The following is a 14222-nucleotide window of genomic DNA, read 5'->3' as shown; positions in this document are numbered from 1 at the left end:
CTTGGACTTAAACAATTAATTTCTCTTTTCCACTAGCAGATTTATAGATGAATTTATTCGCCATCTTGTGGTAGAGGCTGACACTAATTATCATTGAATATTAAAACAGTAAAACATTAATCTCAAATCAAAATAACTTAATTTGAGTGTGAATTCAATTTTTTTTCATTTACTATTGCAATAAATTTCATGAATGTGATTTTTACCACGTGTATGTAGTCAATACTGATACATTAATATTCAAGAAATGTTTCGGATAAAAGAATCTTAAAACAAATTCAGTAACGTTTAATTCAATTTTAATGTCTAATTTTACATTAAATTTGCATTAAATGCACTTGTTTTACAGTAACAATTGTAAATGTGTGTATTTCGAAGATTTTGCAAGTACTTCTGCAAAGATTTCAATTTTGTAGAAAATATTATTATTGTAATCTGCTCTTGCTGTTGTTGCCTTATTCCGATTTTTTAGAAGAATAAATAAATTAATACGCGCGTAATTCATTTCAAAAGCATTGATTCACATATTGTTTAACAAAATTCATGACGCCCCAAAAGACACATGTTCTTTTTTTCTGGCATTATGTCCGGAGAAAAAAATGATAGAGACGAGGTACACACGGACCGATGGGTATTTTTCAATTTACGCTATATCGCGCATACATCAATCTTCGCCACAGAGCCGCGTTGCCATGCACACAGATGGCTATACATGGCCGTCGGAATGCGCTTTGGAAAAAAGTCACTACCAGCAGCAGCAGCAGCAGCCACGCACGCAGGCGAGAGATCTCGATGTCGTCTCTAGATAACACATTTCCATTGATGCACTCGATCATGTATGACTAAATCAAACGATAGGCACAGGCCAAACCGAGAGCAAGTGCAAAAGCTGCAGCAGCAGCAGCAGCAGCAGCAGCAGCAGCGGTAGGCGAGAAAAGCGCACGAGCATATGCATATGTGCACAGTCGGTGCTGAAATGAAAAATCGCGCTCGCACACACGACGGTGCCTCTTTCGTTCTCCATGTTCACGTACACGCGTTGAAATAGCGGTATAGAGGGTAGGCGTGTATGTATAATAATCGCGAGCTTGCGACTGTGTGTAAGCGCACAAAAAGGCTGCAGCAGCTGGATATGTATAGCACGCTGGCTGGCGTGAGCTTCCGTTTTAATTAATCCAATGTCTGTACACATAAAATACGTATGCTACTGGCCATTATATAATATATATACGTTTGTACGTATGTATGTATTGCGAGGCAGGTATACATAAATGGGGTTGGGAATAAGCGCGTCGCACAGCGAGAGAGAGAGCAAGAGTTGGCCGCGAGCAGCGCGTCATGGGCACATCGCTTGGTGAACGACGCGCTTGGACGCGTGCAGTAGCATCAGCAGCGTGTAGCTGTTGTTGACAGTAGATAACGAAAAAAACGCAAAAAACGAAAGAAAAAAAATGAAAAGCGAATGCAAAAAAAAAAAGTTGAAAAAAAAAAGAGACAAGAGAAGAGAAGTAATGCAAGTCGCTCTGTGCTCACGCGCGCGCTCGCTCGCTCGCGACTTTCGATTACGTTACGTGTCGATGGGCATATTTTTTCGGACGTGCAAAACGCAAGCCAAAAACACGCGGGCTCGCGAGCTTGCAAAAGTCCGTGTATACAGCGCGCGCAACGAAAAATGGCATCGGTTGTAGCAGCAGTAGCCGGCCTAGCAGTGTCCGGGTATGAGAGAGAGACAAAACTCTCGCGTCACGAGTTCGGTGGGCACATTGCAAAAAGGCTTTTTCGGCTTGCAGCGAGAGATACAACGCAGCAGCCAGATATTCGTATGTACGCGAGAGCAGGGCATTTGGGGAAAATCCCAGCTGTTAACCTGCGTGTCATCCCTGGGCTCGCTCGAGCGCGGCTTTTGACAAACGCCCCGAGCAGAACGTCATGTTGGACGATGACACTGGCTGAGCTGCTGCTGCGACCATTGCGCAAGCAATAGATATATGTACGTGTGCGTGCAACACTAGGTGTTAGTAAATATACACTCACACACGTGTATACGCGCAAGCTCGCATTTATATAGCTGCTACGCGAGAGGTGCGAGTATAGGTATGTATGTATGCTAGCTACTACGGTGTAGCTGACTCGACTCTGCGCGCCCGAACTTTACGCAACAGTAATTTCATCGTTATTTTTATAAATTGGACGCCAGTTAACGCTCCGCGTGTCAGATTCGCCATCAGTCCAGATTACGCGGCACGCGAGACCGAGCAAGCTTTTTCTATGCTCCCGAGTCAACCTTTTCCAGTTTCATACACACACGTACACGGACACACGCATACATTCATCAGCCTCTGTACCCCAGTATGTTTTTCGTAATGTATCGCGAACGCACGTAGATATTGCAGTACCTCCGCTCGCCTCACACTCTTTTTTTCAACTCTTCCTGTAGCCCGCAGCGCAGTAAGCTCGCATCTTCGCTTATGTAGCTCTCGCTCGTTGAGTTGGCTCGTTTCCATTTTCTCCTTGGACGTTTTGTGTATCGGACGAAACGCGTCCTTTTTGACGCGCCCGTCACGGGGTCGCAGCACATGTATAAATTATATAATTGTTCTTCACGCGGCATGAGCGCTCGCAAGCTCTTTGAACTAATCGCTGCAATTATAATTGTAATGCTTTGACGCATTCGAATGGTCGAGCTTGCTCCTCGTACTTCTTTTTTAGCGAGCTTGCACCTGCTTCAACGATCATGCACCGTTCCATTTAATTAGATTCGTCGTAAATACCGGCATTCGCCTTTTCACATCACGAGGATGCGAAATGAAAATTTTTTGCTGCTGTGAAACTGCACAATATTATTTTTCCATTTTCGGCATTTGAATTTTTTCTCGCGTTTATCGATAATACAACAACTTATTTTTGGAAAAAGTCAATATAACCAATCGAACTAGAAATTTCAGAAATATAATGGTAGAATAACGATAAAAATAATAATTATTCGTGAGATTGGCGCCAATGAAGTTGAAATTTGCACGTGCATAAGCGCGCGCGGATATTCCAATGTAATTCGAGTGATAAATTATTCATATTTACTTTCACACTCGGTTGCAATTTTCGGGACATTTTTGGGGGCTACTCGGCGCAGATAGCTTTTCTAGGGGGACGGATTAATTTCCTGTTAATGCATGTCATTTTCTATTCTGATAAGCGAACGACTGCTGCAGGCGTTACATATTATGAACGTATAAAAATTTGATCGATCCAAGGGTCTCCCCGTTAAATATTGCATGATGAATAAACACTGGCCCGAATGTATGCCCGCTTGGCATCGATCCCCGAAAACGTTATCTTTTTATTTGCATAAAATCATATTCGATGCGACTCGTGAGTCGTCGTCGTCGTCGTCGATTCATGCTCCACATACGTGCAGCACTGAATGGGCACGGCCGTTTATACATAGGCGCGCATAGACGACGTCGACAGGCAAGTACTTGGCTTATATCTCGAGTGTCAATGGCTGCGAAGCTCCGAATTAGTCACACGAACGGCGATATCGACGACGCGTGCTGCCCATTGTTCTTTATACGTATACAAATACACGCGCGCGCTCATATGCGCGTATACACGAGCTCGTATCGTGCGCTTTTAAAAAAGTACACACGACGAGCAAGGAGAGCGATGTATCATACACAGCGCAGCATAGATGCTCGTTCGAGGGTGCGAGAGGCAAAATTGAGATGTATGTGCGAGCTGGAGCTGCCGGATCGAGCTCAACGCGGGCGGCGGCGACGGCGGCAGAAAATCGTGGTGCGTGGCAGTGTGGCGATTACTGTGATTGAACCTCGTATCAAATCGCGCAGTATAATTGGCGCAACTTGGCCGCTTACTGCAGTCACGTGCCAAAGTCGACTCCTGCCACTGCTGCTTCTGTTGCTGCTGCTGCCACTGCTTATCGACAATAAGACCTGCTCGTTTATTATTATACCCTCGCTTATATCATATATAATGTACGTACAAAATCATAACGCGAGCCCCTTTGTACTCGTTCTCATTGCTCTCTAAACGCTTGATGTCTTTATCGAACTCCTGCACTTACACTCGATTCGAAGCATTGGCCGCCGATTCTTTCAACAGGCCAACTTTGTATTCTCTTCGTGTTTACTTAAATGTTATACTGTAAGAAATAGTAATTTATAGTACTGTGCCAAGTTCACATTTATGCCCCCTTTTCCGATGCATAAATCGCACTTTCTGGTACCGCAAAGTGAGGTTAGCGCACGAGCGTATGCGAGTGTGATGCGAACGCCGCGGTGCCAGAATGTGCGACTTATACCACAGAAAAGCGTGCTTTAAATGTGAAATTAAGACACACAGTGCTATAAAATCAAGTTATCTTTCACGCACTGATCAAACTAAAATTAATCTTTAATATGTCATAGCAATTATCAATTTTTCTCGTTGAAAAAAAAATTCAATCAAAATTATATAATAGAATAGACAATTATGCTATTTGAAGAATAAAAATTTTCAAGTACTAGAATAGATTAGATTAAATTATTATTAAATTACTATTTCCTAGTGCGTTTTGCGCACGCTAAAATGAATTTTTATACCTAAAAATATATTTATAATAATATATCTTGAATAGAAAAATGTTTACTATTCATTAAATATGAAATACACGATGTAATTTCTTCAATGATAAAATTATAATGACTTATATACCATGTACGGCTAAACAGTGCGTGCTGAGCGAACGCTCAGAGAGGTCATGCATACCACACGCACGACGTAAACAACAGAACTAGCACACAGCATAGCTTCGACGTAGTTCGCTCAATCATCAGAGAAAAATTATTCATTCGTTCACCAAATTCCAAGTGAGATAGATGGAACCTAGTGGTTTATTTAACTGTGCCATCAGGTAATTTTCGTTTTATAAGAATAAAATTTGAAAAATAACACAACAATACTTGATATTATTAAAATTAATCCAGATTAAAAGAGCCTAGTGAAGCGTGGATTATTAATAATGAATGTGAAATGATCGAAGAAAAACCAGATCTTAAAAACTTCCAACCTTTACCATTTTCGCCAGAAAATGCCGTAAGTTTTAATATATCTTCATGTAAATTATATTCTAATTATATGTAACTCGTTTTTAATTTTTGTGTAGACCGATACGCTTCAAAAATGTGACGTAAATCATAAAAGTGAAATCTACAACGACGTGAAAATAGTATTTGAATGTGAAGATGTGAAGCCTAGAAAGGATTTATTAGTAGCTAAAAAAGTTGATGATGATTTTGAATATCATTTGCAGAATGTACAACATGATGATGGTTATAAAACTCAAAACACAATTAAAATGGAACTCGTGGAGGAAGTGAAGCAGGAATTTGTTGGTAACGTAGTAGAAGAATTGAGTTTGAATTTCAACAGTGAACTGAACAAGCAAAATCGTAGGAGAAAAACCACAAAAAAGTGTAACAACGAACATAACCTCAAAACGCACAATGGTACTGTACATAATCATACGATCCGCGATGGAGAGAAATGTGCAAACAGTAGTAATCTGAGTAGCCACGTCAAAGAATTACATCATTGCATTACTCACGCATGTCCTATATGCGGCAAGACATTTTCACAAAAAAGTATTCTGAAAATCCACATTGATACAGTGCACAAAGGTGTCAAACATGTATGTGATACGTGTGGAAAGTCATTCACACAAAAAGGCTCTCTCAAAATCCACATCGATACAGTACACAAAGGTGACAAATATGCATGTGATGTATGTGGAAAGACATTCACACAAAAAAGTAGTCTCAGGACCCACGTCGATACGGTGCATATAGGTACTAAACATGCATGTGATGTGTGTGAAAAGAAATTCTCATATAAGAAAAATCTCAAAGAACACATTGATATGGTGCACAAAGGTGTAAAACATGCATGTGATGCGTGTGAAATGAAATTCTCGTACAAGAGTGTTCTAAAAAATCATATTGATACAATGCACAAAGGTGTCAAACATGCATGTGATGTGTGTAATAAGTCATTCACACTAAATAGCAATCTCAAAACCCACATCGGTACAGTGCACAAAGGTGTCAAACATGTATGTGATATGTGTGGAAAGTCATTCACCCAAACAAGCCATCTCAAAACCCACATCGGTACAGTGCACAAAGGTGTCAAACATGTATGTGATATGTGTGGAAAGTCATTCACCCAAACAAGCCATCTCAAAATCCACATCGATGCGGTGCACAAGGATGTCAAACATGCATGTGATGCGTGTGCAATGAAATTCTCGTACAAGAGCAGTCTAAAAACCCACATCGATGAAGTTCACAATGGTGTATCTCATGTATGTAATGTGTGTGGAAAGTCATTCACACTAAAGAGCAGTCTCAAAACCCACATCGATACAGTACACAATGGTGTATCTCATGTATGCGATGTGTGTGAAAAGACATTCACACAAAAAGGCTATCTCAAAATCCACATTGATGCAGTGCACAAAGGTGTTAAACATGTATGTGATATGTGTGGAAAGCCATTCACACTAAAAAGACATCTCAAAATCCACATCGATACAGTGCACAAAGGTGTCAAACATGTATGTGATATGTGTGGAAAATCATTCACACTAAAACGCAGTCTCAAAATCCACATCGATACAGTACACAAGGGCGTATCTCATGTATGTGATGTGTGTGAAAAAACATTCTCATATAAGTGTAATCTCGCAAAACACATTGATACAATGCACAAAGGTATCTAATATGTAGGGATATATGCGGAAAGTCATTTTCAGAAAAGTGCAGAATTGAAATTTACATCAGTGAAAAAAATCCAGACGAAAGAATTATCGTAATACCCACATTGATGCAGTGCATCGCTCACGCATTACAACTCCACAAATGTAATTATTCAGAAGATTTATTTAAAAATTTTAATTTACAATGATTCTCTTCAATCACATCTCATTATTTAAAAACAATGATAAATTAAAAAAAAAATTTTTTGGAGAAAAATAAAGCGCATTATTAATTACAAAGCTAATAAATGTTTAAGCCTCTAATTTAATGGCAATTTTTCTCTCACTTCGGCTCAAGACAAAAGTAACTCGATCAATAAAAAGTCGTTTTCTTCGTCTTCACTTTTTGTTCCATCACTTTTCATAAGATTTTTCCTGAATTAGATAATTATTTACAAAGCAGATTGGTAAATGGTAAAGCGCGTGACGCTTTTAAAATAAGTTATTAAGACGAATCATATCTAAACGAAATCATTAGCAGTCGCGAGTTCATATGAAAAATTCTTTTGATTTATTTTTCTATGAATTTTTAAACTAAAAAAAGAATAATAATTAAATTTACGAAAAATGCCAAAAAAAATTTTTGCAAAATTATTTACCGTGAGCTTTATTTTCAACTTTGCTTTTTTTGCGTGTTCCACCAACGAGCCGAGAATTAGTTAGTCGTTTGCGCGCAAAAAAAAGTTTGGATCGTCGGTATATAAACGTGTATAAAATAATTGTACTCGAGTATACGTTACTAATGACACAAGCTCGTTTCTGTCGGAGGCAGACAAACGACGCGATACGACGTGTATGTACGTACTCGTCGAGTTTTCGCGTTACCACGCTGGAATGAGCAAGAATTTACAAGGCAGTGCATAGTATAAATACGAGTTATATTGGGCGCCGATCAATGACACGACTTTGGCACGTATGTGTAAGCGCCCGAAGAAGCTGTACGAAATTGCTTATCGTTTCGATAGTAGTTAGCTTTTCTGTCCGTGAGCACTAACACCAGCTACACAGTACACACACATACATACGGGAGGGGTGCCAAAGCCCAAGTTACGTATACGTACGTACAGCATTGGCAGGCAAAGGTAATGCATTTCATGCCCGAAGATCGTCCGTCAATCTGCCCGGCTGTTCTTAAGAGTCGCTCTGCTCGCTCGCTCGTGAACCGATCGGCTGTATCAGCTGCGCGTTCTCTTTTCCGAGTCCAGCACAGTTCCTATACGTGTATATACGATGTAGGCGCTCGTAATACCACTCGGCGCCACGTGCCGTACTCAGCCCTATATCCCTTCGTTCGTTCCTGTCACCAAGCCGCCCACTTTGGCCACCCTTCGCAGCATATACAGCAGTTCGCTCGCTCGCTCGCCTGCCTACCGCCGCGGAAATGAGAAAGCGATAAAGTATAAAGGAGTAAACCGAAAAAAGTAATGAGACGCACGAGTCCGACTACTATGAGGTACTGCGTTATGCAGGCAGCTCGCTGCTGCACGGCCACCGCCGCCGACTGTATAATACGGCGTGTGAGAAAGGGGCTCGCTCGGACGGATCATCGCATGCGGATGTTACCGTCGTCGTCGCCGCTTCAAGAAAGGGATATACAATATAATGCAGCAGTCGCGCTCGTTTAACGGGGAAATTGACGATTCAACGATTGGACAGCGGCACGAGTCTCGCTTTACATCTCTAAACTAAATATATGTAGCTGCTGCTGCTACTGCTGTTGCGCCACTGCGATCCAGCGTAATTGTCATAATATATACTGGCCACCCCATCGAGTATTAAAAACGCTTCGTGCGCGATAAGCCGTGACGCATTGGTCGCACTATAATCATTATATTATGGAGTTCTTCTTGAATCACCGGAACATAAAAACTGCACACGCTCAATTTCGCATTGAAGCAACCTAGCGTAATTTCGTGGCGTTTTCGGTGAAAAGTAAAATATCCAGTAAAAATATTGAATGTAGCCAAGCGCGCGTTCGAACAAAAAAAGAAACTAAAATTTATGCAAAGTTTCAGGATGGTACTCGAGATAAATCGATTGCAATCATAAGTATTTTATTGCATTTGAAGTAGCCGTGGAACGGTCAGCAAGTTCATTGAGCCCATCAACACCAGAACAATTAGCGAGCGAATAATAGAAGGAGTTTGCAGCTTCGGCATTGTAAGGGCCTAATGGTCGATTTCATATAAGTAGAAGCTATTAAAATGTATAATAATACATACATGTAAAATAAAGAAAGAAAGAATTATGATTGAGCAAGGAGTCACGTGGCTCACGCTGGTCGGTGCGCACGCTTTTTAACAAGATAGACGATTGTATTATTGTAGGCGTGGCTGTTTGAATCGATCCATATGCAAGTCGAGGGCAACTAGTCGATTGAATTTTAAGTTTTAATTTACATGACGTATAAATAATAAATCTTTTCAGCAAGGATGTCCGATCCTAATATTAATCCGTCGAATGCAAAATCGCAAACTCTTCGTCTTTATGCATCACATTTACTGAAAAAATTTAAAAGTTAAGATTCAATAATAATAATAATTTATTCGGTTTGTTGAAGCGTAGTGGATGGTCCACTTTAAACGGTTAGCACCATGGAATGCGAGTATGGCTGCGAGAAAAAGTCAAGCTCGGCTCTACGAGTAGCTGCGAACTTATTTCTATGGCAACGGCGCGCAAGATGTAAGGAGGAGCAGCGCGGAGGGCGAAAGAAGAAAGCTCAAAGCCATAAAAGAGGATTTCCGTGAATCGACTTGGTAAAAGACAAATGGCCGTGTGGCGGCTGCCCCGGGTGGATGGAGCCTCGAGTTGTATCTATCTGGTGTGCGCGAATCGTATCGCACATATACCTATAAGTTTCGGTGCGGCAATATCGCCTTTTATTTACGAGCGACTTTCCTATCTTTATGTGTATATATGTGTGGTACGAGTTTACGGTGACGGGGTGTGTGTATATATCGAGAGCTGGCACGCGCGCACGGGTGAGATGAAACTCTGTCGATTCGATGTGTATATGCGAAGAGAGAGACGGAGAGGGTTGAGTGCGTCGAGGCCCGAGTTCTCGCCGAGGCACTGCTGTTACTCTCTTCGCGCGATCATACACAAGAATTGCGAACGAGACGCGGACTTGTACTCGGCGTGGCCCTCGGGCCATTCGACGTTTGTAGCGCATCGGCCGCGCTATTATATATAGTAGGATATGGATAGATACGTATCCACGCGGTGCCTAAATCGAGCTCGGAGTAGCTGTACTATACATGCACCGCTCGGAAAACATTCGAATCAACTTCCACGTGACTTATTTCAATGATGCTTCACCGATGTTATGCAATGTCAAACACGTATATAACACACAGATACATGCACACACATGCAAACGCACAAATACCCCACAGAGAGTAATAATACTGCGACTGCTCTTCTATCTATCTCTCCTTTCTCTCTCCTTCTCTCTCTCTCGCTCTTTGCTCTGTCTTTTCTCGGTAGTAGCGCAACCATACAACGAGATGTTGCGGCCACTTGCCTTGCCTCCGAGCTCTCTGTTTTACTTTAACCCCACAAAAGCAGCTCGCTCGCTGCCTCCGCCGTAGCCGCAACGCTACCACAGCTTGGTACACAAATCAAAATTTATTGCTACTGCTGCTGGTTTCTTTGTGTACAGCGCAGAGACCGAGAAAGAGACAGCAGAGAGAATGAGACAGAAGTCGTTGTGTGATTCGTACTTGCAAAAGACTTTTATTGAAATGCTTCGCTCTTTTTTACGACACCCGAGGGACTTTGTATAGACTTCATCAAGCTCAGCTACGCTAACAAGAACTCCGTTTTCTCCTTTCGAGCTCTTTCGTTCATTTCGATTTACCCACGCTACAGCATTTTCGAGAGAATTCGAGCTTTTATCTATGTTTCTCTCAAGTTCCGGATTAGAGCAATAAACAAATAGTTTTTACTATGATAAACAAATAATAGATAGCGACATTTAAACATTGGTCAAGAGCTTGCTCCAAAAAATATGATTATTTCTATTTTTATGTATGAATGCTAATAAATGAGGCATTGCGCAAGAGACACAAGATTATAAAGTCAAATCACATGCTAAAAAAATTACCAAAAAATTCACATACTCCGAACAATATCATTGATTAAAAAATCCATATATGTTCAATAAAATGATAAAAAAAACCATCTGATCTGGTCGTCCGACAGATTGCCACTCAAATTCTTTAGTAGTGTTCGCCACAACTAAATATTTACAGAGAACTAGTTTTTTTTAAGCGTCAAGTCAAAGAAATGTTGTCATTATGATGACTATTGTTATTTTTAGAATATAATCATTTTAACTCGCGTAAGTTATTTGATGGACGATAAACTATAAAAAAAAATACTTGCTCAATAGCATTTCTAATCTAATATTTTTTTCAGGAAGCGCAAGCTCAAGTAACTGATCTCAATGAAGTTGAGAACACAAGTGTGCTAAAAACACTGTTGCAGACTCTCACTGATTGCGTAGAAAATGTAAACTCTTATTTTACATGTAAATGGGGCTATTGCATATATCTTGGGCGTGAACAAATGTTTGCTGAACGTTTTGGATTTTAATGCCGGTCATCTTTAGATTAGAAATAACATCACCTAGTGGTCCACTGAATTTCGAAAAAAGAATCGCTTCCGCGACGCGTATTGGAACGAGCAAGACGGCAAAAGCTAATTTTGAAAATGTATAAAAAAATGCAGAATCGATGCATAAAAAAAGGAAATATAATCTAAAAGCAGGACCGTATGCGATAGAAAGGCAAAGCCGGAGCGCTGAACATGGTGGGATGGAGCTATACTACGTGTATATACGAGCGAGAACGAGAAATCGAGAAAGCACAGTGTGCGCGGCTGCGGCGGCGAGGAAATGCGTATACCTACGGCTCCGTTTCGGGGGTGATTCGTGTGCGAGAGAGGCTTTCACGGGAGGCTGATCTCGAATGACGTGAACGCACCGCCGCTCGTCCTTTTCCCTCTCTTCCTCTCCCTCTCTCTCTCTCTCTCTCTCTCTCTCTCTCTCGCTTGCTCCCCAGCAACGATTCTGCTGCTGACAGCCAGGAATTGGAATTGCATCGGCATTGCTTTGCTATAACATTGCGGGCTATGCCGTAAGCTCTTTCGCTCTCGTTCTAGCTTTATCTCGGCAACGTATCGAAAGATAGGCCGTTTTCTCACTGCCCATACCAGCTTAGCATCTATCTTATTTTCTTTATAATCTTTACTCTTCAAACTTCTGAGTATGCACCCCAAGAGCTCAAGTATCCAAGGTGAATGAATCTATTTTACAAATTAGTACCTTTTGATTGATACCTTCTTTATTGACAATATTATATTAAACTGCGGTTATTTTCTACTTGAAAGGGTAAACTTCGTTTATCGACTCCGAAAATAAAAAATATCGAAAGGTAAGCGAGTGTCAATTTTTCTTATTGAGAAAATCAAGAAAAGGTAAATCCGTGCAGATAAAATTATCTAAATGAATGTGGAGAAGATCGAGACGAGGATCGTGTAAAAAAGAAGCGAATGAAAAGTAGCATGGAAGATTTTTCTACAAGGAAGATGAATCGCAGAAAGTTGCGGTAGAAATTAGAAAAGAACGCATGTACACGAAGTAAAAAGAATTGAGAAATGCAAGCCGCAGACAATGCGCGCTGCGGAGAATATACAACGGAGATGGAAAATGCGCAAGGGAGTAAAAAAAAAGAAAAGGGGTAAAAAAAGTCCAGAGTCAAGAGAGAAAGGGAACCAACAAAAAGAAGAGAGCGAGCGATATAAGAAGAAAAGTTGGCTGGCAGTAGCAGCAGCCCTAGATATTTACGAGCAGTGAGAGAGAGAGAGAGAGAGAAGAGAGCGAAAAGGTGGTCGAAAAAGTGGTGTACACTCACGCTGCTTATGCTGCTGCTGCTCCACGCAGTTTAAGAACTGCGGAGATAAAGATGGAATAAGGAAGAGATGCTACTGCTTGCACACATGCACGCTTACACGTATACGTATTATATGTACAGAACACAATCCAAGGCAGCTCCGTGTATGCTTCGATGAATTTTAAAAGATCTCAGAGATTATTACTCTTTTTTTCTTTATTTCGGGCGTACTTTCATATTTTTATTATTATAATAATATGACATGGACAGAATGGAAGTGCTATGCGCGCGGCCCGCTGGTATTTGCAGCTCACCGCGAGCGGCTAACCCCTCGTTCAATATACCTCTTGGCAATTACCAGCGAGTAAAAATCAGAAGTGATCGAATATTAAAAAAAATGAAAGTTTAGAGCTAAAATTTCAAATTTGTTCATGTAACCTCGAGCGCGCTAAGCACATAGAATGCTGCAGTTGATATCGTTGAATCAATGTCGAAAAATTTTGCAGATATGAGCCATATTTGAACGGGGCAGGAAAAACGATTAAATTTAAATGTTTGTCTATGGCTATTTTAATTACAATCACAATATTATGAATTTTCAGAAATATCCAATGATATTATTCATTCGATCATATCAATAGTTTCACAATGGCAAATGATTCTTACCTTACGTTTGCTGCGTAGATTATATGGACTTCGAACCGCAATTTGAAATTAATGTAATTCTCGAATCAGTTAATGCTCCATAGTATTGAAATAAAATGGCTCGTTTAGATTAACGAATCTCAATCGCACAAGTTTTTGAAAACTGTTACACTAACAAAAAATATTAGTCAAGGCTTCGATCGCCCCACACTCACACACACTCACTCACTCACACACTCGATAACATTTTATAACACTTCACTCACTTTCTTTGTTAAAACATTTTATATCACTTTACAACTATATACTTGCACTAATTATTGTACACTAACTGTATACTCAAAGTCAACAGAGTCCAAACTATCACTAAACTGTATATCAAATTGATGCGCGAGCGAGCAACTATGGTTTTGGCTCGATCGTCGTCGTTTCGAATCTCGAATCTCGCGATCGACATTCGCAACGAAAGCGAAGTTCGTTGCCTCCGCGCGGTGTCGTGTGCTGCGGGCATTGTTTTGGCGCGCGACTCGGCCAAGACACTGTGGACCGCGGCCACCTTTTGTTTTGACGGTTATTCGGTCATCCGATGATGTTTGTACTGTACGAATTAAAATTTGCTACGCTCGTAGAGCATCGGACAATAAACTGTATTATTACAATATCTTAAAAAGTATTAGAATAGAACACACTGGAGATTTTTACACCGTGAATCCGTTGTAGCTTATACGAGTTACACGTTCCATCGAATTCTTCGTTCTTACAAACAGCAAATGCAACGGAAATTTCGATTGCCCAGTGCGCCGCGGGCGTCGACGCTGATATAATATGAACTGGATATGCTCGCATCCTAATGATTCGAAACTTTGTAACTG

General features: G+C 40.8%; 1 protein-coding gene across 1 annotated transcript; it reads left to right on the top strand.

Moving 5' to 3' along the window:
* Positions 1 to 4818: 4818 nt before the first annotated feature.
* Positions 4819 to 11407, top strand: LOC106653182 (zinc finger protein 112-like). Its single transcript, XM_014372514.2, has 4 exons — positions 4819 to 4909; positions 4983 to 5091; positions 5162 to 6358; positions 11231 to 11407. The coding sequence occupies exons 1-4, from the start codon at positions 4875 to 4877 to the stop codon at positions 11405 to 11407; spliced, it is 1518 nt and encodes a 505-aa protein (XP_014228000.2). The 5' UTR covers positions 4819 to 4874.
* Positions 11408 to 14222: the final 2815 nt, after the last annotated feature.

This window comes from Trichogramma pretiosum, unplaced genomic scaffold (genome assembly GCF_000599845.2).
Source record: "Trichogramma pretiosum strain Unisexual culture from Peru unplaced genomic scaffold, Tpre_2.0 scaffold1, whole genome shotgun sequence".
Classification (NCBI taxonomy): domain Eukaryota; kingdom Metazoa; phylum Arthropoda; class Insecta; order Hymenoptera; family Trichogrammatidae; genus Trichogramma; species Trichogramma pretiosum.
The sequence above is the reverse complement of the archived record's forward strand: the minus strand, read 5'-3'. Positions and strand labels throughout refer to the sequence as shown.